Genomic DNA, 22219 nt, shown 5'->3' with positions numbered 1-22219 from the left:
TATTTATGTTTAAAGTTAAGGATCTGTCCTGTCTGGTTGCACACTGTTATTAAATAGGTTTTGGAGTTTGATATTTAATTAATTCATACAGGTTCAATTTTTATATTCTGTATTTCACCACCATGTACAGCCATATGAACACGCCGGATACACTCGGATAATTAACACATGGCGGACACCACAACAAAAGAGCGTCGTTAGAAGTCGTACCAACTTTGCACGTAGGAACTAGTGATCATACCAACCTAATATTTTCCTCAACACACACTGCATACACAAGAACCTATTTAATTGTACGGTTCTACAGAAAAGTTCATATCTATTTTTCTATCCCAGACCATCCTGAATAAACGCGGCGTCTCGTTTATATAAATAATAAATTACATTCCTTCGAAATTCGTGATTCGTGTCATTTTAATTAAAAAAATATCGCGGATATTGATGAAAGTTTCATAAAAACAGGGCCAATAATATAAAAGTTTTATTGTTGCATTGTTGCCTCGTCGATATCCTATCTCGGATCGAGTAATATTGCTCGCCATTATCTGTGTAGTCGGTAGTAGATGCCCAATAAAGAAAAACTACGTAATTGTTTTATCGTAGATGTTAAGATATCATCAAAATGCTAAAATATCTCTACCCTGAACATATCTGAATTGAAGAAAATGGCAAAACTTCGTCTCTGGATACAATTTTTCCTCAGCTATTATTTCGTACCTTTTTGATAATACAGGAAATACTCGATAATTCTACAAAAGTCAGGATTCAAATATTGCATTAAATGGAGATGTAGAAACGATTCTATTTCTGGAAATTGAGATCTTAGACGTGTCAAATGTAGAAAAGGACAATGCGAGTGAAAGAGAAAGAGGGACTGAGAATCGAAGCGATCGACAAATATTAAAGCGCTGCGATAAGTTGACTTTTAACTCAAAAATCAAATTTTTTTATTTTAATCTGTGATCAATAAAACTTCTACCAATATGTATCCTACATTTTTCTATTAAAATAACACCAAATAGGATATAATTTGGTTTCGTTTTTAAATTAGTACTCAGGTACATTGTCTCAGCGATATCCGACATTGGATCATGTTATACTACACGATCGCGGCGGGCCGTCAAGCTGTTCGGTGCGTCAGGGGAACCTTCTCTTCATAGTGGGAATGACGAGTGTGCAATCAAGATTTCTCTTTAGTTGTTAAATAGTTTTTTGCAAAAACTAATAAACATTTGAACATGAGATTTTGCACACTTTTTCAGAATGACCAAAACTATATTTTCATAAAATTTCTACTTCGTATTCTCAATTTTACGTGAATAATTGACAATTGAAAATAATGCGATTTTGGATAGTTCTTATTTATTTACGACTTAACCATTCTTAACGTGTGACGCCTCATTTGATAGATATCTTTAATACCTACAATTTTTAGTGCAAACTTTTTATGATCCTATTATTAGAATCATTATTATATGCAAAAAATCTGTTTTCGATAACCTTAAAGGTAATTTACAAAATCTGCGTCAGAAATTTTGAGTGGCAAACATATAGGATTTGTTCCTGACTGTGCACGATGCGCAAGATCGTCAAATATAAAAATCGATCTCTACTCATAACTTCTGCAAAAGTTTTGCTTTTCAACAGTTCATCGTTAGACCATTATTCACAATACTTTTTTTTTTATACGTGGGGAAATCCTCATGGACATCCCTCCCCTGATCTTCTGGGATGCGGCGGGGTAGTGTCGGACTTTACCGACTGAAACCCCACTGTGTACCGCCTGACGCTCAACAAGGATGCCCCGGGACCTCTTTCAAATTACTGCCCGAGCACTCCTGCGTCTTCTCCCATCTGAGGAAGTCGTTCCTTGGTTAGTTCGGGCATTGGGAGAGACCACCCCTCTCAACGCTATCCCCTGGGCCGTCGTGCAAGTTTGAGGAGATCCAGATCCTCTTCGGTGTGTCGGCCCCTATGACCACCTAGGCCGGAGCAGGGCCGCGGTTCGGCGCGGAATCCTACAAGGGTGGGATGTTCTAACCCACTCCCGCTCTGTTCGCTTCTTTATGAGCTTACGTGGACTACCCCTAGTGCATTCCGACGGGTCTCGGATTGGAGAGTGGACGAGGAAACCTGTCGGACCATCTTTACATCTTTATGGAGGTGGCCCCAGAGGTCTTACCCGCTACGCGGGCCTACAGCACCCCAGGAGCGAGGCGCTCCCGCTCACCGCCACCAAGATGACGTCTGAAGGAGCGAGATAACGACATGCTCCAGGCGGCAGCCATCGTGGCCCTTTGGAGCTGGGAGGCTCCCAAGGTGCGGCGAAGCCTGAAATCGCGGAGCTTCGTGCGCGCTGCGTTTGCGTCCGCAGAGCGTTTCAGAGGGTACGAGCAGACGAATTCGCGACGAAGATGAGATCTTCCGCCGTTACGAAGCGCACAGAGACACTTGACGCACCTTACAGCGGGAGGTCAAGGTCGCGAGAACCCGGTCCTGGATGGACCTTGTTGAGACGGACGATTCCGATCCGTGGGGGCGGCCTTACTGTATCGTTACGAAAAAGTTACGCTCCTGGGCCCCCCACTGACCGCCAACATGGACCCGGAGTTGCTTGCCGATGTCATCGGGGTATTGTTCCCACGGCAGGATGACGTCGCGAGAGAGTCACGGTCATCATCTACTCGGTCGTTGGAGTGGCGGGAAGAATTGGCCGTGACCGAAGAAGAGCTCTTGGTAGCGACGAAGAGGATGGCCTCTCGCGATGTGGCACCGGGTTCGGACGGAATTCCAGCTCGGGTTTGGGTGGAGTCCATGAACATCTTGGCTCCCCGTCTGCATCATCTATATAGCGGATGCCCCCGGATATAGCGGACAGCTAGGCTAGTCCTGCGGCGGAAGGAGGATCGTCCGTCTGACTCACCATCCGCCTATCGGCCGGTGTGCCTTCTGGACGAGGTTGGCAAGCTTTTTGAGAGAATAGTTGCCGGTTGGCACGACAGCCAGTATGGCTTTCGCCGAGGCCGTTCGACCGTGGTCGCGGTTAATCGCGTGAGGGCCATGGCGGAGGCCATGGTTTCTCGGACTGGTGTGGCGTTGGCTGTGTCCTTGGACATCACCAACGCGTTCAACGCCGTATGGCATGGAAGGAGATAGTAGAGGCCCTAGAACACTAAGAAGTGCTTTCCTATCTTGTCATAGAGTCGTCCTGGCCTATCTGGATGACAGATTGGGCCCTATCTTTTGGATCATCGCTTACGACGCGGCCCTTCGCTGTCCCCTGCTCCCTGGCACAGGCATGGTATGTTACGCTGACGACACCTTGACCTGGCTGGGGGGCGTTGATGGTACGAGACGCTGCGCCTTGCTGAGGCCATGGTGGGGTGCGCCATTCAGTCCATCCGAAGGCTGGGCTTGAGCGTGTCCCCCTACAAGTCCAACGCCATTTGGTTTTACCACCCTCGGCGGAGAGGAACACCTTCGCCCGGTCTTTGCATGGACATTGGTGGAGAGGATCTCCAAATGAGATATTTGCACCTCACCATCGACAGTCTGTGTACGTTCGGGCCGCAATTCGAGCTCCTGGTCCCTAAAGTAACTGCCGTAGCTAACGCCTTATGCGGCCTACCGCCGAATATCGGCGGGGCCTGAGTCGGAGTTCGTTGGCTATATGAGGAAGTGATTCGATCCCGTGTTCTTTACAGGGGCCCGGTGTGGGCGGAATATCTGATGGCGAACCGTCACAGTCTACTCCTGTTGAGGGGGCTGCACAGGACGACCGCCATCAGGATCATTAGAGGATATCAAACCATATTCTATGTGTCGGCGTCTATCCTGGCTGCTTCCCCTTCGTTGGAGACCTTGACGCTCCGACGGGTGTATCAGCACCTAAGAGGCCTGGGCTCGAGCGGGCTTACTTCCCCTGTCGCCAAACAAATGGCCTCGGACGTCCATGAAGAGGCGAGGATGGAGACCTGGGAGCGGTGGCTCTCCGATCTTCTCGCGGAGAATGCGTTGCGGGCTCACCGTGGTGTGAGAGCTGTTCTCCCTAATCTCTTGGAGGGACCGTGGTAGGCTCCCGCTGACCTTCAGGATGACGCAGGTGCTCACCGGACATGGAGCTTTCGGGGAGTACCTGCTAAGGATTCGGCGAGAGGTGACTGACACTTGTCACCAGTGTCAGAAAGAGCAGGACACGGCGCAACACACGTTGGAATTCTGTCCACCGTGGGCAGATCCGCGCCGTGTACTGCAGCTCGCCATTTGTGAAAGTTTGGCCCCCTCGGCGATCGTCCACGCTATGCTGAGAGGGCAACGGGAATACCTCGCCTTCCGCTCCTTCTGCGAGCAAGTCATGCTCGTGACGGAGCTGGCGGAGAGAGTTAGGGTGCGACAGCGTCACCCGTCCAGATTTCCGCACCGCGGGGCTTCGGTCGGTAGCCGCCGAAGAGCAGCGGCTCCGCCGCCGTCCTAGGTTGTCATAGGGGTCGTTACGCCGAAGGAGTTTCTGGACCTCCTCGGATTTGCACGACGGCCCGTAGTCCGTGGTGTTGGGAGGCGCGGTCCCTCCTGGCGACCAAATCTACAGGAAAGGCTCCCCAGAATATCCGGGGAGTAGACGAAGGAATGCCCCGGCAGTAATTCGAAAAAAGCCCCGGGGCACTTCTGCCAAACGTTAGGATGACCACCGTGGGGTTTTAGTGGGTTTGAGTCCGACACTACCCCGTCGCCTCCCAGAGGGTGGCGAGATGTCTGCGAAAATTTCCCCACGCAAAAAAAGTTGTTAGCGCCTTTGGTTAGGAACGTTCGGGACCCGGGTTCAAATCTCGGCGTCCGTAGTCCGATTTTTCTTCCGCGATATCTAAATGTGAAGAAAGTAGCAGTACCTTACCAACGACATCTACACCAGCAGTAGCACTATCACCACAACTATACCACCTCAGACATTATTGTGATGCAATATTCTCAAGGCTACCGATATTGTCTAACGTGTATCAACCTTTTCTCACGTTGAACCGAAGCCAATCCCCATCGCCGATATGGAAGGCGTCAATCGTTGCTTCAGCCCTCCTTTCTTCCTGGATAGCTCGTTTCGACGTACCTTGAAGAATAACATCCGATCACGGACGCCAATTTGAGTTCTAACCATTTGAAGAATTATGCCGGTTGCTCAGCATCAAGCATTTGCACACGGCGGCCTATCATCTCACGCCCAATGGGATGGTAGAGCGGTTACATCGGCAGTTAAAAGCAACAATCAAATGCCACGATACGAACGACTGGGTAGAAACTTTACCAATCGTTTTATTGGGTATACGAACCGCCATTAAGGAGGACCTAAACGCAATGGCAGCCGAAATGGTTTACGGCACCGGAATACGGTTGCCGGTAGAATTCTTTTTACCAGCGGATCAACAGGCAAACTCAAAATACGCGATCCGGTTAAAAGAGCGAATCGAAAAAATCAAGTCACACCCAATCCCACGACATGGCATGAAGAAAATTTTCATTTTCCGCGAACTCGCATCATCGCCGTCTGTATTTTTGCGCCACGATGCAGCCAGAAACCCTTTACAATCACCTTTCGGCGGGCCATATAAGGTGATACAACGAGGCGATAAAAACTTTATCATAGAAATAAACAACAAGATGCTAAGAGTTTCCATAGACCAGTTAAAACCTGCTTTTGTTGTACCCAACGACATCGATCAACAACGACAACATTGATTATCATTGCCTTCAAGATGACCGCTTGTGTACTGTTACCAGTATATTTTGTCTCGTGTTTTATAATTCTTGATTAGTACTGTGTTAATTATTTATCTACTTCTTATTTCTAATTCCCTTTTAACGAGTAACGTGCAACTGAAATAACTATAATATCATTTTAGTATTTTATTATAATATGTGTATTTATAGTGTGCTAATTTAATATCACGTACATCGTATTGCTATTAGAGTCTATAAATTATTAATAGCACAGCCTCCCAACTAGGCTGTGAGTTAATCACCTATCATTCTTTATTTAGTATTTTGTTTAATTTGTTTAATTTAATACGTCAATGGTGTATAATACTATAATGGGGGAAGGTTTTTCAAGATTTTACCATTGATTAGGTCGATTCCTGGTGCTTTATTGTTTTTTGTTTTTCGATTATGTTTCTAATTTCTTGTGCTGTTGATCTAGGTATGGTGTATTACTTGTCAGTTGAGGTACTAGTGGTTAGCGCATCCTCGTCTGTATGACATTTGAGGTTGCTGTTGTTGATATTATGTGGTGTAAATGTGTTGCAAAGGTGGTTGGAAAGTTCTTCAGCTTGCTCTTCGTTGCTTCTTGCCCATGTGTTATCTGCTTTCCTGATTGCTGGGACTAGTTTTATTGGCTTCTTTATTTTCTTCGTGGCTTTCCATAGGGAGTAGTTGGAGTTCTCGTGTGCAGTGAGTGTCTCTATGAACTTTGTGAATTCGTTATTATTGTGCTCTTTTATTTTGTTTTTTATTTCCTTTGCAAGTTTGTTTAGGCGTTTTTTGTTTTTTCGTGATATATGTTTTTGCCATTTTGCTTTCGCTTTTCTTTTTTCTCTAATTTTTTCAAGGATGTCTGGCGGAATTATTTTTGTTTGTCTTTTGGTTGCTTCAGGTATGGTGGTTGCCCATGCTGTTTCTTGAATAGTTTCTGTAAATGTTGTTACTGCCTGTTCGACGTGTTCGGGTGTTTTCAATGGGATGTTGTAGTTGATTTTACTCTCGATTATTTCTTTAAATGTTTGCCATTTGGTGGTTTTATTACATAGTGTCTCTAGATTGTTATAAAGTATTGGTTTGTTTCTGTATGTAATTATTATGGGTGTATGATCGGAGCTAAGCTCGAGGCTGGGTGCTATTTTTAGTTTATTTGCGTTTAGTCCCTTTGTAACTGCAAAATCGAGTAGATCAGGTATTTTGCTCAAGTCTGTCGGCCAGTATGTCGGTCTTCCTGTGGATAATATATTGAGGTTATTGTTTCTAATGTATTTTTTCAGGGTTCTACCTCGAGATGTAGTAATTCTTGATCCCCATAGTGTGTGCTTTGAGTTGTAGTCTCCCGCTGCGATATACTTGTCACCTAAGTGTTGAAAGTACTCTTTCCACATTTGTGATGTAATTTTGTGTCGCGGTGGTACATATACTGCTGACAACTGGAAGTGGTTGCTGCTAGTTTGTACTGTAGCGGTAGTTGCTTGGGCATATTTCTTTCTAACTTGGCTGTGTAAGTGATGTTTTATGTCGTTTCTTATTATCACTGCGGTCCCTCCGTGTGCTTTTCCTGAGGGGTGTTTGGTATCATATATGCTGTAGTATGGTTTTTTCATGTAGCTTTTTGGAGTGTGTTTCTGAAACAAGTAGTATGTCGATATTGTTGTTATACAGGAATGTTTTAGTTTCTAGGGCCCGTTGTAGGCCATTTGAGTTCCAGGCTGCTATTTTCAGCGTGCTCTGATTTTGGTTGTCTATGAGTCCTGATTGGTTGGTTACTTGCGCGTAGCTTCGCCTACCAAAGGTGTTGGTGTTATTGTGGTTAATGTTCGTTACGTGCTGTACATTCGGTGTTGTCACAGTTTCTGTGCTGTCTTGTTGTGTGTGATTGTTATTGTATGTCCTGTTTCGAAGCGGCGGAAACAGTTTACGTTGCAGTTGTTTTCTGACTATACAGCCATTGTAGCTAACTGGGTGGTTTCCATTACAATTGTAGCATTTTACATCATTTATTTTTCCTATGTATGGACAGTTTATTGTTAGGTGCTTTTCTGCGCATTTGACACTCGCCGAGTTTCTGTTGCATTAATTTTTTGTGTGTTCATATTGCTGACACCGTATGCATTGCAGTATGTCTTTTTTATGTCTAGGTGGCTCCACTGTTATTATTGTGTTTAGAACTTTTTCAATTTCAAAAATTTCTTTGTTTTTATTTTTAGGTTCAAGTTCTATTAGAAATAGCGATAATGGTCGTCTAGTATCGTATCTGGTTTATTGCTCTTACCTGGTGCCCGATTTTAGTTAGTTCCTCGCATATGTTGCTTGTATTTGTTTTTGGGTGTAATCCTCTGATTACTGCTTTGTAACTTTTATCAGTTTTGAGCTGGTAAGTGTGATACCCGGCGTTTTTCTCTTTTAGTGATTTTGTCACTTTTCTAAAAGTTTCTGGGGTGTTAGTTTGCACTTTTACCTGGTCCAGTTTTAGTTGTTTTATACTGTAGTTTTCTTTTCCTGCCGTGTTGTTCAATGAGGGGGTCTATAACCCTATGTTGTTCAATGAGGTGTTTGACGATGTGGGCTATTGGTTTTTCGGCTGGGTTTGTTTCTTTCTCTTCTGGCAGTGCGCTGAAGGAGTTTCGGAGTGTAATTTCTTGTAGCCATTGTTGCTTTTCTGCTTCTGTAGCTTTCCTAACGTTTGTGCTTGTTGTTATTTTACGTTTTTCGTTGGAAGTTACCACCTTCCAGCTTTCATCTTGGTGTGATAGTTCGTTATTGATATTATTCTCATCATTCTTTCGTGTAGTTTCCATTTCTATTTCCTTTGTAGCTGAGCAATCCTGATCTTCGTTTAGTGATTGATTTATATTTATTATATCTGTAGCTCTGTTTATAAAATATGTTTCGCCTTTGCTTGTTATTTTTATTGGTGGTATTTGTTGCATTTTGGATTTTCCATCATTTGACGATGGGTGCTGTCTTTAGTCACTTTGTTTTCCTCCACTTGTCGCACTTTCACTGAAGCACTGTTTCACACGTCCGTTTAGCTCGGCTGCTCGGGCAGAACTGCCTTCTTTAGGTATGGCAATATTTTGGACGTTACTTTTGGTTTCCCCTTTCCTGTGGTTCTCCGCATTGAGTTCCCAGTTTCCTCACCAGAGTTGTTTGGAGTGATGTCTTCTTCTTCCTCCGTTTCCCAAGTAGCCATTTCCGATCGTAAGCGGACCTCGGGATCAACCTCCCCCATGTCGTTCCTCCAGTCATATGATGACCGTAGAGTCGAGCCTGATGAAATTTCCACTATGTGACAGATATAACTCTACTCTCTCTAATGTGTTGTTTAAATTTTCATTAGAGGCTCAGATAAAGAGATTGTAAGAAGTGACATTTACTATTTTCTTTATTTTCTTCGTGATTTCGAACGCTTGCAATTCTCTCAATACATTATCTAGTAAACTATTCCTCATAACTTGCCCCAAAAAACTCAAGTTGTTTGGCCCAGTTTTAAAAAAGTTATTATTTTTTGAAGGGTGTTCTAATACTTTCGTGAGCCACTGTATATATAAACAAGGGTTGGGCGGGCTTGAGTATTCCGCCAATCCTTCGGATGAAAGTTTCGTGCACAAGTGCATATACGATGGTGTAAGAAATGTCTGCTTTAACTCAATTACAAATGAATGTTATCAATGTCTGGTGTTACGTCGCGTGTTACGTCGATGGTCCGTGCGACGTCCTTCATTGTCTGACCGTCAAGGCGCAAACACCATTAGACAGACCCTCAATAAACCTAAGGCCCCACCATAAACTGAATCTTATTATGCAAATATTTTCGGTTTATAACTTGTACTTAAAACAGTTCTTAGGTTTATTGCACGTTTTCAAAAATTACGGAGAAAGCGGGTAGTTACCTAACGGAAAAGGTGGATATTTGTCTAACGGTAAAGCCGATTTTTTCCATGAAAAAGGTCACCCCCGAGCCACGTCGGTAGGAAGGTTCCTCCTCCAATCTTCATTTATTAACGTTGAATATAACCAATGGACATCGCGGATCGTTATCCTCACTTTTCTAACGAAAAGTGTGAACAACGAATCCACGTCCTTAGTTCAAAAGACACACCCACTCCGAACTTTCCTCTGTAATCACACTAGAACGAACTTCATTTCTTCTATTACATCAGGGGAGTCAACTTCTACTTCTTCTACACCAGGAGAGTTCTACTTCTTCTACAACAGGAGAATCAACTTCTACTTCTGCTACATTCTGCTACATTACATGAGTAATTGAGGTTTCATTTATTCATACCCCATACTGTATACATACTTGTACTTCTCCTTTTCATTAAATTTTCATAAAATCATCAAAGCTTATTGTTCATATTAAATAAACAATTATTATGATAATATGAATAAATAATGGTTTTTTTAGTGAGATCGCGTCAGACGCGGGGAGACGCGTTCGCGGTGTAACGCGCCAACGAGAGTCGTAAATTCCCGTTATGATACGATAATCAACGCCACGAATCAGCCGATCCCCTATTTCGGTTAAGATAATAGGGGTGGTTGAAATAATTATAACACTGGATGTTCAGTTAACAGGTTCAATATACACTTTTATTTCCAACAATTTTTAAAAACACGCGTAAAAGAAGTGTGATGAAGTATTTTTCACGAAGATAACAATTTGAGACGTTGACTGATTGAAGATGTATTAACCAATTTTCAACTCGCTCTCAACTCGCTCTCAACTAGTTCTCAACTCGCTCCCAACTCGTTTGCAACTCGCTCGTAACTCTCGCGACGACGATTCGCGACAAGATTCTTGACTAACAACTGACTGTTAATCGATTTTCTCCCTCAAGCATCCCTTTGTTGTCTTTTCATACCCTCACCACGCACGTGTTCCGTAACTGTCCGCGATTGTCACGTAAACTTGAGGGTTATATGATGAAAAGGGTTATAAGATAGCTGAACCGTAACACAACTATTAACTTTGTTTTTTTATTAAACTTTTTTTTCACTTAATATTCACAATTGAGTATACACTGATCAAGTACGCGACTGGTCTGAAGGTCGAAACCGGTAAAGATATGTTGACTATTCTAAGGATACAGAATAAGTGAGTTTTACTGACGATACTGTGTCTGAGGAAAGCTAGGGGTGGGTGTGTCTAAGGACACGGAACTATCGGATTTGTGGATGACAATTTTGGTTAGGAAAGTGAGGGCAGTAGACACCGCTTCCGATTGGATAATAAGAAGGTTGGTGGATCAAGAAGAGTTTTAGCCGCCCTCGAGAAAAAGTTGCTCACGGAAAATACCGAACGTGAGAAAAACCAACTTTCCCGTGTCAACCCGTAGTAAACAATAAATGTAAAGGGGCACTTAAAATAAAAGATACTTGTTTGGCCTATGAAAATGAAAATGAAAAAGACCCACGGTGGGACCTTGAGACTATTGAGGGTACGCGCCAAGGATGTGTAGACATCTGGCTACCATCTTGTCCGTGATGTGTAGCCTGATCTCTGATGTGGATTGATGTTACACGTTCGTCGTTAGTTATAGTTTTAGCAATATGACGGTTCCTTAGGATTATTGTGGGTCGAAATAAGTATGTTTATACATATGGTAGCATCTTAATCGAGGCATGGATTTATGGTAGGTCCCGGGACGTAACATAAAGTAATAAATAAGATTTCGGAGATATGAATAGATAAGATAAAGTATAAAAAATATATCAGAAATTGATAATATTTTCGTTATGCTGTAACAGAAAGTAAATTGATAAATACATTTTTAGTTGATATACAAGGTGTTCGGCTACAAGTGTCAATAGATTTAAAGGGTGATTCTTGAAGCCGAAATAAAACGAAAATCAAGAATAAAAAAATTTCATTTTCAGCTTTACTTTTTACTTACTGACAATTAATAATCCGCCAAAATACCCCTGCACGTGAGCAAACCTCCTTACACGAACGAAAAGAGGTCAGTCCAAGCAGCGGAGCGCTCAGTGATACTCAATCCAAATGTTAATTTGACATTTTGTAGGAGCTGCTGAAAAATTGACTTTAGGTTTTTCGGTAAATATTCACTTCACATCACAAAATGTCAAATTAATATTTTATATTACTCCACGAATATAGTTACAATATTTGCTTCAAAATAAATAATAAATGCGATAGTTGTGCTTCTTTCCTGAGTTTGAGTTTTTTTAGAACATATTTCTAATCTTTTTCTTTCCACGCTTAAAATATGTTATGATCATAAAAAAAAGAAAGAATGAGATATTTCCGAAACCCATCTGGTAAAGGGAAAGTTTACTTACTTAATGATCATCTATAATAAATCTCTAGTTATGTAAAGTTTGCAGATTGTTTGCGCTTTTTTTAAACACATCTGAAGCACAGCCTATTCGTTTCCTTCATACTATATCCTTGCTTCCAAAAAGAACTTCTCAAATATCATGACCATTCTGAGATAATACCGAGTTATGCAACGAAGATGAAAGCATTGGCAAAGAGTATCGTAAATTTTTCTTTCGGAATGAACTCTCCATCACTACAATACAGTGTTTTAGACATTTTGAAGCAAGAGGCTAGAACAGTTTTGGAAGAACAGAATCATTCCGACAGTCGACGAGAAGCTTCCAAAGAAGTGAAAATAATAAGTTAGTTATTTGGGCGTATTGTGTGTGCAATCCGTGTAGTGCGTGTATTATGCGGGTAGTGATTATTGTATATAGTGTAGCAGTACTTATGTTGTAGCCATATTTATTACAATATGTATAAATTTGGAGAACTTTCGAACATGCATTTTTGCTACAGTGCGGCGGACGGCAATAGCACAAAAGCGCGAAGTTTATACGCCGAAAAATATCCCAATAGGACTATACCCAGCGCAAATATATTTTGCAAAATAGACCAACGATTGCGGGATACCGATACATTAAAATCTGCTAAATCTAGCGGACAAATTCAGCACGATGATCCGGATCTGGGAAATAGAATACTGCATCGTATGCAAGAAAATTCAAGAAGAAAAAATTTTTGCAAATAGATATATTTATTTATGATGCAACATGCAATAAATGTGGAATAACAAATATACGTAACGAACATTTCTGGGCATGTGAAAATCCACACACATTGAAAGATGGCTCATGCAGGATGGTGCACCGTCACATTTTACCAATGCAGTGCAACAGTACTTGATCAGCTGTTTTGGAAACGAGTGGATCGGTCGAAGAGGACGTGTGCTTTGACTGCTCGGTCTCCAGATTTAAATCTTCTCGACACTCGCGGCTGGGACAATCACAATGCGTATGTGATTTTGCTGTGTACACTCACGGTTGAGACAATCGCGGTGCAAGTGACATGACAAGAACACACTCGTCTGTGACTTTATCAACTTTATTATTTGGATTGAATATAATTCCTATACTGACTGCTATAAATCGCGGAGGACGTGAGAAATACTCTGATTTTTTACACGATCAGTATTTGAGAATATGGGACATGAAGTTCGATAAGATGCAAGATCTATGTTGTATGCTTTGGTTTAGTTCATATTCTTTACCTTCAATACTTTCACCGAAGGATGGCGTTAAACATCGTAATATTCTACATATGTATAATGGCTGATTTATAAAACAAAACTCCTGGCACACAGTGGGATGGATTAATAATTAAGTAGGCACTTATTTCATTTTTTACATATTTCATCATTAATTGATTCTAATTCAAGATCATAGATAATACTACTACTATTCATTTAAATCTGTGATAAAAATATATTTAAGAAATAGGAGGCTTTATTATGTATCTGAATCAGTATCTATAATATAATATAATTTATCCAACTGTGTCCTGTCTATCAAAAACAAATCACTAATCGACTCACAAGTCAATAGTAGTAAATAGGATACCCGCGAGATAGACATGTATAATAATTTAGTTAAGGGGCAAAAGATATTAGCTAAGGGCTAACAAACGATAGAAAATCGTTAAAGTCAAGAGTGGATTTACCAGTCAATTTCAGGGATATCATTAGTTATAACGAAAGTTATAATTAAAAGGAAAAAAGTTGCAGTATAAGAATGAAGGGTGCATGTACACTCTGTGACACACATGTGCCCTGATACATCAAGGTGTCGGCGACCAAGTCGAGCATGCTTTGACTCCGTTATCTCGGCCGACAAAACCATTTCGCGGTGTCTGATTTCACGAACCGTGAGATCACCGAAACCGGCAATCGAAAATGTGCGCGCGCGCACGTGTGTGTAGTGTGAACACGTGTGCGTGAATTAAGGAAATAAAAGAGACGATTCTGACTGTAACCAGACAGTCCAAAGCAAACCCGAACCGAGTGCCTTATTAAACTCACCTCTACAAGACGCCCTTACAAGAATTACTAGATTAAGTTAAACGATTTTAGTTGCAAATAACTATCATAAATGATCAAATTGTTTTTGGCCATAGATATTATAATTATAACTGTTAGGGTCCCCAATCATTACAGCTGTCTTCCACCCACTTTTGTTGCAAGAAAAAAGTCAATTTCTCATTGCGTTGGATGCAGATGAATATAAATAACTAAATTTTGGGAAATTGAATTTATTCAGAATAACGAGGTATGCTTGAATTTACAAATACAAACAATTTCTTTAACTTAAACAAATTTGAGAATAATAACAAAATATGTTATGTTGATAGTAGAATAATGGTCGTATAAGCATTTATAATTTTCGTTATAAGAAAAAAGCTAACTAAAACCATTTCAATAAAATTTAGGCAGCTAACTGCTTTTTAGAAACAAAAATCTAAAAAACATTTTAGAAAAACCTTAAGTTTAAGACAATGTTTAGCAGATTATGAAAAAAATATGCATTATTCATAAAACTTGGCTGCATATTTGTTTTATAGCAATAGAAGAATTAAAAAATTAACATTTTAATACAGAAACAAAAACTTTGTGAAATGTATTTTACAATATCAATCCACTGTGCGACATTAAGAGCCTTTCTCCGCCCATTGTAGTTTCCAGATATGTATATTCTGTATATGACAGTGGTTTCGACACTCGCTAGAGAAAATTGAGTAGTATCTAGTCGTAAAAAGCCAACATGGAAAGTCAACAAAATTCGCATTCTTGTAAGACAGACAGAGATAAATAAAATGTTTCTGTCTCTGTCTGATATATTTATAGCACGTCACGCATGCGCAGAACCAGACCCTTCTTTTCTTTCATCTTGATTTGTCACAACTGGTCACGATTCAATTTACAAACGGTTTTCCCTAAGCTTCGGTAATAGGTGTCGAGACTTATTTGTCTGATCGTGGTTTTTAACTAAATCTGAATGATTTATATAGGATATAAATCGGCACCTTTTGTAATTATCGATCATTGATTTTATTATAATTCCTACCATTCCAGTAGCGCTGGCATCTTATTCTTGTTACGTTCGTACCGATTAATAATGTTTTAGTTGTTTCTTAGATGATACGAGCGATCCCAATTTACAGACAAATGTTCATGAGAAGACAAACGCCTTAAACTGCTGAAGTATTAAATTCCCCAGCTGGGACTTTTATCCGTTATCGAAATAAGTAGAGTTAAATTGATTTGATGATTTCTCTATATTTGGTTGGTATCGAAGCCTAAGTGATTCTGAGGATTCTCTGCTCTTTCGTTACAATTCCTTATTTAGCAAAATGTAAAATTCGATGGAGGTTCACGAGGTCCAAATCCGAAGGGTAGCTCCCTTCTCTAGGGAGGCGTCGAGGTGCAGTGGACGCTCATCTCCTAGTTCCCAGGGTGGTCCAAGGGAAGGCGGTGTAGAAGTGCGCACGTGAGCACTGTGTATGACATGGTCCTAAATCATTGCTGTTGAGGAAAGCTTTGTAAAGAGATCCTTTTCTCTTCGCGGTCCTCGCTTAAAAGTACTATAAAATTTATAAATTTCAAGAACCTATTCGGGATCTCTCAGTTGTCTCTTTTTATTATATCTAGCTGCATTCTCATTTATGGACTGTTCCTTACTCGAATGACCAGCTAATTTAGTCGAGTATTTCACCGATTAATATTTATTTTATTATTATAATATTTATTTTCAATAAATTTCACTTTCAAAAAAATTACTGTCTTCTACAATCAAAACTTGTTATCCCTTTCAACAATCCACATTATATTGATGTAACTTCGCACTATATTGATATAAGTTAAATGTAATCATTCCATTAATATACGAGTACATTATAAAAAAAATACTATAAAGGAAAATATTATAGTATAGAGATGATACAAACAATTAACTAAATGACGTTAGCTATTGAAAAAATAATATGGTTTATATACATACATACGTATCAGAAAGCACAAGAATTTGTTACGTTATATATGATGTAATACATATATACAAGAAAAACAATTTAAACATAAAAAATATTTTTTTAAAATAATTATACGCGTAAAGAATTGTTTATTTTATCTTTGGCACAAAGATGATATACTTACGATGTACTACCTTTTCGTTTAGCAAAAAAAAGTATTTTAAAAATATTTAAATAAAACGCCATTTCCTTTTCATATTAAGCAGTGCTGGTTTTTATGCAGTTGCATGGGTTATCTGGTTATCTGTAGTTGGAAGAATGTTTCTGATGTGATATTTATATAAATAAATCGTATGTGCTTGATGTTGGATGTAAGGGCGAAATTGTTTAAATTTTATGCACTGTTATATAGTTGAGAAACATATTAATACGTATTAATTGTTTCTGTCAAGTAGTAGATAACATCGTTAGGTTAGAACAAAATTATAAGATTTTATTTTAATTATATTTAATTATATTATGTGGAAACTATAGAATCTAATTATATATAAGATTAATTTTATGTAAAACAATTACTTTGTGTAAATACTGTGAATTAAATTGTATTCTCACATTTGTGTGTAAACAATAGTTGTTATAACAAATGAAAGGTTTCTGTTAAAATATAGATTTTCAAATTGTATTTGAATTGGAAAGTGATAGAAAGATATTTTAAGATAAACAAGTTTTTGTTATGACAAAATTAGGTTGGGAATGTTGAATATTGACATGTGAAAGTCAATTTTATGTCCCTTTTTCTTTCAATATGAGTACAGTTTATAGCATAAAAATAATAAAATAGTTTAAAAAGTTAAAAACAAATAATTTATTTCAATAAGTGAAAGGATATTTTTATACAATTTTCTTTAGCCAATTGTTTAGTTGCTCAATACCCGCAGAAGTTTCGGAATCTTTATTATATGCACTACATTCAGCAAACTCAATGTTTGTATCCAAATGGGAGAAGTCAAAATCTTTCCCCTGCTTGCCAAGAAAAACATTTGTTGCTGATGCATCTGTAGCTTCTAACTGACTTTTTTTTGTCATACGTAGTAAATTCATTTCTTTCTCTAATAGAGTCTTTATAACAGCTGCACCTTTTGCCATAGTCTGATCTTGTTTATTGCATAATACAAGTATAGATTTCTTATGTACAGCAGGATCACAGAGTAAATTATATAAAAATCTGAAATTCAGTAATTATTATTCTCATTGCAGGATGTATGACTTACCACTTGTGTGTACTTACTCTGCTACATCTCGGATATCTTTTTGGAAAGTCACTGAATCGATCACATAAACAAGACCTTTTGCGGATAACTTGAATTGATCAAAAAATTTATAACGCAGGCGTTCATGTCCAGGTATATCAACAATCTTTAAGGACCGCTAAATAAATTAACACTTTAGAGGCCTATGTTTCTGGTATGTCAAAATTCATGCTTCAAGAAACAATGAAAATATATGTAAAAACTTACATTATTGATTATGATATCTCCTGTATTTTCTTTTACAGATGTGTGTGTCTTAACAAATTTAGAACAAAGTAGACGTGCATATATCAGTGTTTTACCAGCATCACTAAGTCCAGTTAATAATATACTGTTTCCTATAGACCTTCTCCTGTGCCATATGGCAAATAACACTAAGCAAAAGAATAGAATAGAAATTTATATAAGTAGTAGTAATGTTTAAGATTGAGCTGTTAATACCAAACAAATGGCTCTACAGACGTAGGCTTATGAATTTTAGGATAAAAGGATAAAAGCCTAAGCAAATATTTACACAAAAATGTATCTATTTTTATATTATGTATACAATTACAATGGTATGTTTGTTTCATTACTTGCAGCTATATCTATAATGTTCATTAATTACTGTGGCTATAATGATATACATTTTTTTTAAACAAATGAATGTGATGTCTGTAGAATGTTAGAAATGAAACTATGAGACTGTTCATGTTATTCATGGGCATCATTAAAATATAACAAAAACTATTTAATAATACATGTGCAAATTTAAAGAGGGATATGCTCTGTTACTATATATCTGTGAATTTCAAGTTGTATATATAATTTAGGAATATAATTTATCAAAAGCATTTAAACAGATATATTTTTCGTTTTACTTGCTACAAAAAAAGATAATTGTGATGTTATTTTGAATAATGTGATAATAAAATCAGAAAACCTATTTCTCATGCAGATTGTGAATCAATTATAATGTTTTATTTAATTTTTAATGCATAACTACAGATGTTGGATACAAAACATAAGGAATTCATAACCTATGAGTATTATATATAATTACCTATAGTTACAATAATTGCAATTATTGCAGCTAACACAGCCAGGAACTGAGAATCCACATTGTGATTTGTCAAAGGTTTTATATGCTTTTCCATCGCAAAAGATTTTTTTCTATGTTTATCATAAATCACTTCGTGAATACACCAATCCTTGTAAAATATATTAGTAATTATATGTGCTATACTATCATTTTATATTGTATATACATATAACATGTAGTAGAAAGAAAGTACAAGCTATGTTAGAAATGGTTAAACTTAAAGAAGCGCCACCTATTGTAATAAGATATCCATTTAAATTACTGTAGCCAGCTGTAGTATTTATATAGACACATTCCTATATCCATGAGTATTTATGATTCGTAAAAAGATAATAGAAGGTCTTGGGAATTTTGGTTGAAGTTTTTAAATGGATATATGAAAAGCAATAAGGACTCGAATGGAGACAAGGGAAAGATCACTTTTCCCTCTAAAAATACGCTTATTTCAATATTCAGAAAAAATTGGTGGATTTGAGACTAATGTATTATAGTTTTGGGTTGAATTTTACCTTAGTGAACTTCCTCTCTTCTTCCAATGTGTGGAACCCATGGAGTCACTAGCTGCAAGTGAGTGACGGCCATTTTGGCGAGTTAAGTCAAGTGTATTCTATATACACTTGGTTTTCCGTCCTAACATGACTCAAGGTCTGCAGGTAATAGATTTTCCAAAGCGTCCGAAGTATTTGTGTTCATTTGTGCTCTTTTCGACCGTCATGCATGTTTTTGTTTCATTTTCTTCTTTGATCGCTTTATTGTAGTTTTTTATTTTTTGTCTCTTTTCTTTTTCATTTATTACTTGTTTTGTTGTATTACTGTGTTACTTTCAAAAAATAGAATCTACTAGATGGAATTCAACCTGCTTCAAAAAAAGCAGCTATTGCTTGGACTCTTGAGTATGGCCTTTTACACGCTGATAAATACCGTCGTTATCATCGGAACCCGATTACGTTATGTGACGAGGCAAAGCACAGGTTTGGTTGATTTCCGTAAAAAAAGCAGACCATATAATATGTAACCACGATTAATTTTTTGAGGAAATTCCCTTGCCTGTTGACAAAGCGGTCATGTAAGTTTTAAATTTATCTTCGTAATTTTAACATATTATCCAAGCTATTTTAAAAATTATTCAATTTTTCAGATTGATATACTGTTCTGCTCAAGACTTTTCATGCATGGATACCGTTCATGAATTGAGCTATTTCACATTAGGCAATGACTTTGTGGTACTACTATCATTCACAACAATTGCTGTGTGGTTCTATTATCATTGAGAGATGATAGTGAAACACTTTTTAAATATAATGTGGGGAAACTGAAATTACAGGAGGATTTCGGGAGTTTGATCTTCAACCATTGCTCAGGTACTTTATGTAACAGTTCGATATTTCAATTTTTGTATTACTTATTTCCTTGTACTATTTCCATTCGAATACTGCTTCCATTTTCATATTATTTCATAGATCGACCAAGCTAAATTGGACAAACAAAAATATAATCGTGGCAGCGGAGTTGTAAGTCATTGAATTTTGGGTCTGGTAAATACCCCCCCCCCCCCCAAGGAAAGAAAAAAGACAGATGGTATTAGTGTTAAATGCTAAGATGAAGACATTAGTTTTAGCAATAAAAGGAAATGTTGTCGTCAATAGTGAAATCTATATCTACTATTTCAAAAGTTATGCCATACCAATCCCAGAGGGATACCTACTTAAGATAGTCAATCATAATGTAGATTTTGTAGGTAAGCTAGGATTGATTTTACTTTGGGTTAGTATTTACTTCTCAACCACCATGAAGTGGTTGGTTATGTTAGTACAAACTAATTTTTGATCAATTCAACTATAGTTCTTGATGATATGAAAAAAAAAAAAAAAAAAAAATAGAATCCAATTGGCGGCCAGCTAAGAATTGGATGAGATGAAGAGGTCGCTTACATGAATTTGCTGATCGCTTGTGCCAATTTTTGTAGCGACGATTTTGTCGTCATAACAACATCGATTTGATGGCATCGTTGATAGAAGCGACCCGAAGACAGTAAGTCTAGAGCATGTAATTCCTCATTTGTAAAGATCAATCAGATGACATCTGTGCAGTCCACTCTTTGGACGAAGACTAAGTAGAAGTCAATATAGCGTCAGAGTAACGTGTAAAATACGTTAAAAACGCTCAGCTTTATATAATCATAACTTCTAAACTAGTAAATTTTGTAACTTCAAACTTGCATTTTTGGATTCTACGCATCAAAAACTATTTTACAACCTAATTTTGTAGTATTTCAATTAAGTAGTAGCATCTCCATATTGGTGCTAATATAAAAACGCATACATAGATATTTTTAAATTCGCAATGAAAAGAAAATTTGTTCTTTCACTTCCAGATAACAAGAGTGTGCTGCATGAGTTTTCGTAATGCTCAACTCACGAAATGCTATATAGTATTCTGTATCTATGTACTTCCATGGCAGTATCACGTAAACTTGTGACTTAGATTATAAAAAAAGAAAGTCGAGCCATAACTCAACTCTTAACTTTCTTTTATCAAACTTCATTATAAATTCAATGATTACAATAGTCTTACAGAGGTAGTATAATGTACTGAATCAGAGAAAGGCTGAACAAGAACTGCCTGAGCTTGCTGAAGTCTCAGCTTATGTATGTTTTGGTTTGGGGATGTTGAGAGGCTCGGTGTAGGTTATGATGATAAGGTTGTGTCGTGTGCAAAAGAGTCCGAAGGTAGGGGAGGAAGTCTTAGCCTACACGCTATCTGCCGATCGCGCGAGCCATAGTAGGCAAGTTCAGTCGCGCGCCATGCCATTCATCTGTTCAGCCGTGTGCCCGAACTGGCGCAAAATGTATACTTCTTATGACATGTATATTTAGGGGCTACAAAAGGAATTGTGAAATAATAAACAAGGTTTGAGGACAAATAGTGTTTTTAAGATGTCTAGGGCGTAATCATGATCAATTGATCAGTTAACAAAAACAATTTATTATTTCAAAGTGGATAATGAATCACTAGCAATTTGCAAATTACCACGAGTCAGACACGTGGGTTCCGTTTATGGCACAAATTCTTTACTACGAGTCTGACACGTGGTTTTCGCTTATGGCACAAATCCCTTACAACGAGTCTTCCTCGACGTTATAGGCTAAGGAGTTAAGGTATGGTCGATGTCACAACAGCAAGTAGCGAACAAACGTTCGTTCGAAGTATTGTTTGAAATATCGTGAACTATTACGAGTTATTTACAAGTAAATATAGAAATAATCTGTCAGCAAATAAAGTTGAGGGGAAATAATATACATGTCATGAGTTATTCAAAAATAAAAAAAACAATCTTGTTGTATAAGTCGACATTGTGAAGATCGATAGATCTCACGCGCATGAAACGTGGATGTAAGCGGCGAATAATAATTGTAATTCGAAACACTCAGCAGCTAGCTGCGAATATTGCATTTATGTGTGTCAACGTGTACAACTGGTGTTTGTAGTATATCAAGTTATTTTCCTTCGAATAGTTATTTCTATTTTCATAATAATAATAATTTCTTTTCATTTAAGTAAAGTCTGTTTCTTTTTATTTAATCCACAATACAGCCCTACAGACCAAAATCCTTAATATATATAATTATATTTCTTTTAGAAGCAATAGTGAATCGTTCGATTATCGATAATGAACCACTTCAAGTCTTTACTTATTTCTTACTGATCGAAATCGAAGATAACAAGTTTTATCAATAGTTTTATTATATAGGATAAGTTTTTATATTGAAT

The 22219-nt window shown here is 38.2% G+C and overlaps 2 protein-coding genes and 2 long non-coding RNA genes across 6 annotated transcripts; 3 read left to right on the top strand and 1 right to left on the bottom strand.

Annotated features, from left to right (window-relative positions):
* Positions 1-4093: 4093 nt before the first annotated feature.
* Positions 4094-5727, top strand: LOC122574356. The gene is made up of 2 exons (XM_043741869.1): positions 4094-4209; positions 5175-5727. The coding sequence occupies exons 1-2, from the start codon at positions 4094-4096 to the stop codon at positions 5725-5727; spliced, it is 669 nt and encodes a 222-aa protein (XP_043597804.1).
* Positions 5728-16274: 10547 nt separating this feature from the next.
* LOC122574154 lies at positions 16275-17753 on the top strand. The gene is made up of 3 exons (XR_006318918.1): positions 16275-16428; positions 17315-17521; positions 17613-17753. It is a non-coding gene; the product is annotated as an uncharacterized LOC122574154 (long non-coding RNA).
* Positions 16899-19097, bottom strand: LOC122574152 (signal recognition particle receptor subunit beta). Of its 2 annotated transcripts, none has more exons than XM_043741381.1 (5): positions 18958-19097; positions 18410-18519; positions 17575-17741; positions 17346-17485; positions 16899-17282 (listed from the first exon to the last, which is right to left on the bottom strand). In XM_043741381.1, exons 1-5 carry the CDS (start codon positions 18996-18998, stop codon positions 16949-16951), a joined length of 792 nt encoding a protein of 263 aa, XP_043597316.1. In that variant the 5' UTR covers positions 18999-19097; the 3' UTR covers positions 16899-16948. The 2 variants fall into 2 exon arrangements, with proteins under 2 accessions (XP_043597316.1, XP_043597317.1); XM_043741382.1 differs by having other exon boundaries at positions 18410-18557; positions 18958-19094.
* Positions 18960-22010, top strand: LOC122574153. 2 transcript variants are annotated; one of them, XR_006318916.1, is made up of 6 exons: positions 18960-19101; positions 19283-19514; positions 19587-19809; positions 19909-20186; positions 20291-20479; positions 20823-22010. It is a non-coding gene; the product is annotated as an uncharacterized LOC122574153 (long non-coding RNA). The 2 variants fall into 2 exon arrangements; XR_006318917.1 differs by having other exon boundaries at positions 19909-20212.
* The last annotated feature ends 209 nt before the right edge of the window (positions 22011-22219 follow it).

Source organism: Bombus pyrosoma, linkage group LG13 (genome assembly GCF_014825855.1).
Source record: "Bombus pyrosoma isolate SC7728 linkage group LG13, ASM1482585v1, whole genome shotgun sequence".
In the NCBI taxonomy this organism is placed as follows: domain Eukaryota; kingdom Metazoa; phylum Arthropoda; class Insecta; order Hymenoptera; family Apidae; genus Bombus; species Bombus pyrosoma.
Note: the sequence above shows the minus strand (reverse complement) of the source record. Positions and strands in the feature narration are given on the sequence as shown.

Excerpts from the sequence above, each read along its gene's own strand:
- LOC122574356 (XM_043741869.1), top strand. The coding sequence starts at position 4,094 with ATGACGCAGGTGCTCACCGGACATGGAGCTTTCGGGGAGTACCTGCTA. Across the intron at positions 4,210-5,174 it reads CAGGACACGGCGCAACACAC|CATCAAGCATTTGCACACGG; the intron begins GTTGGAATTCTG and ends CCGGTTGCTCAG.
- LOC122574152 (XM_043741381.1), bottom strand. The coding sequence starts at position 18,998 with ATGGGTTCCACACATTGGAAGAAGAGAGGAAGTTCACTAAG. Across the intron at positions 18,520-18,957 it reads AAGAGAGGAAGTTCACTAAG|AAAAAAATCTTTTGCGATGG; the intron begins GTAAAATTCAAC and ends TGATAAACATAG. Across the intron at positions 17,486-17,574 it reads GAGATATCATAATCAATAAT|CGGTCCTTAAAGATTGTTGA; the intron begins GTAAGTTTTTAC and ends TAATTTATTTAG.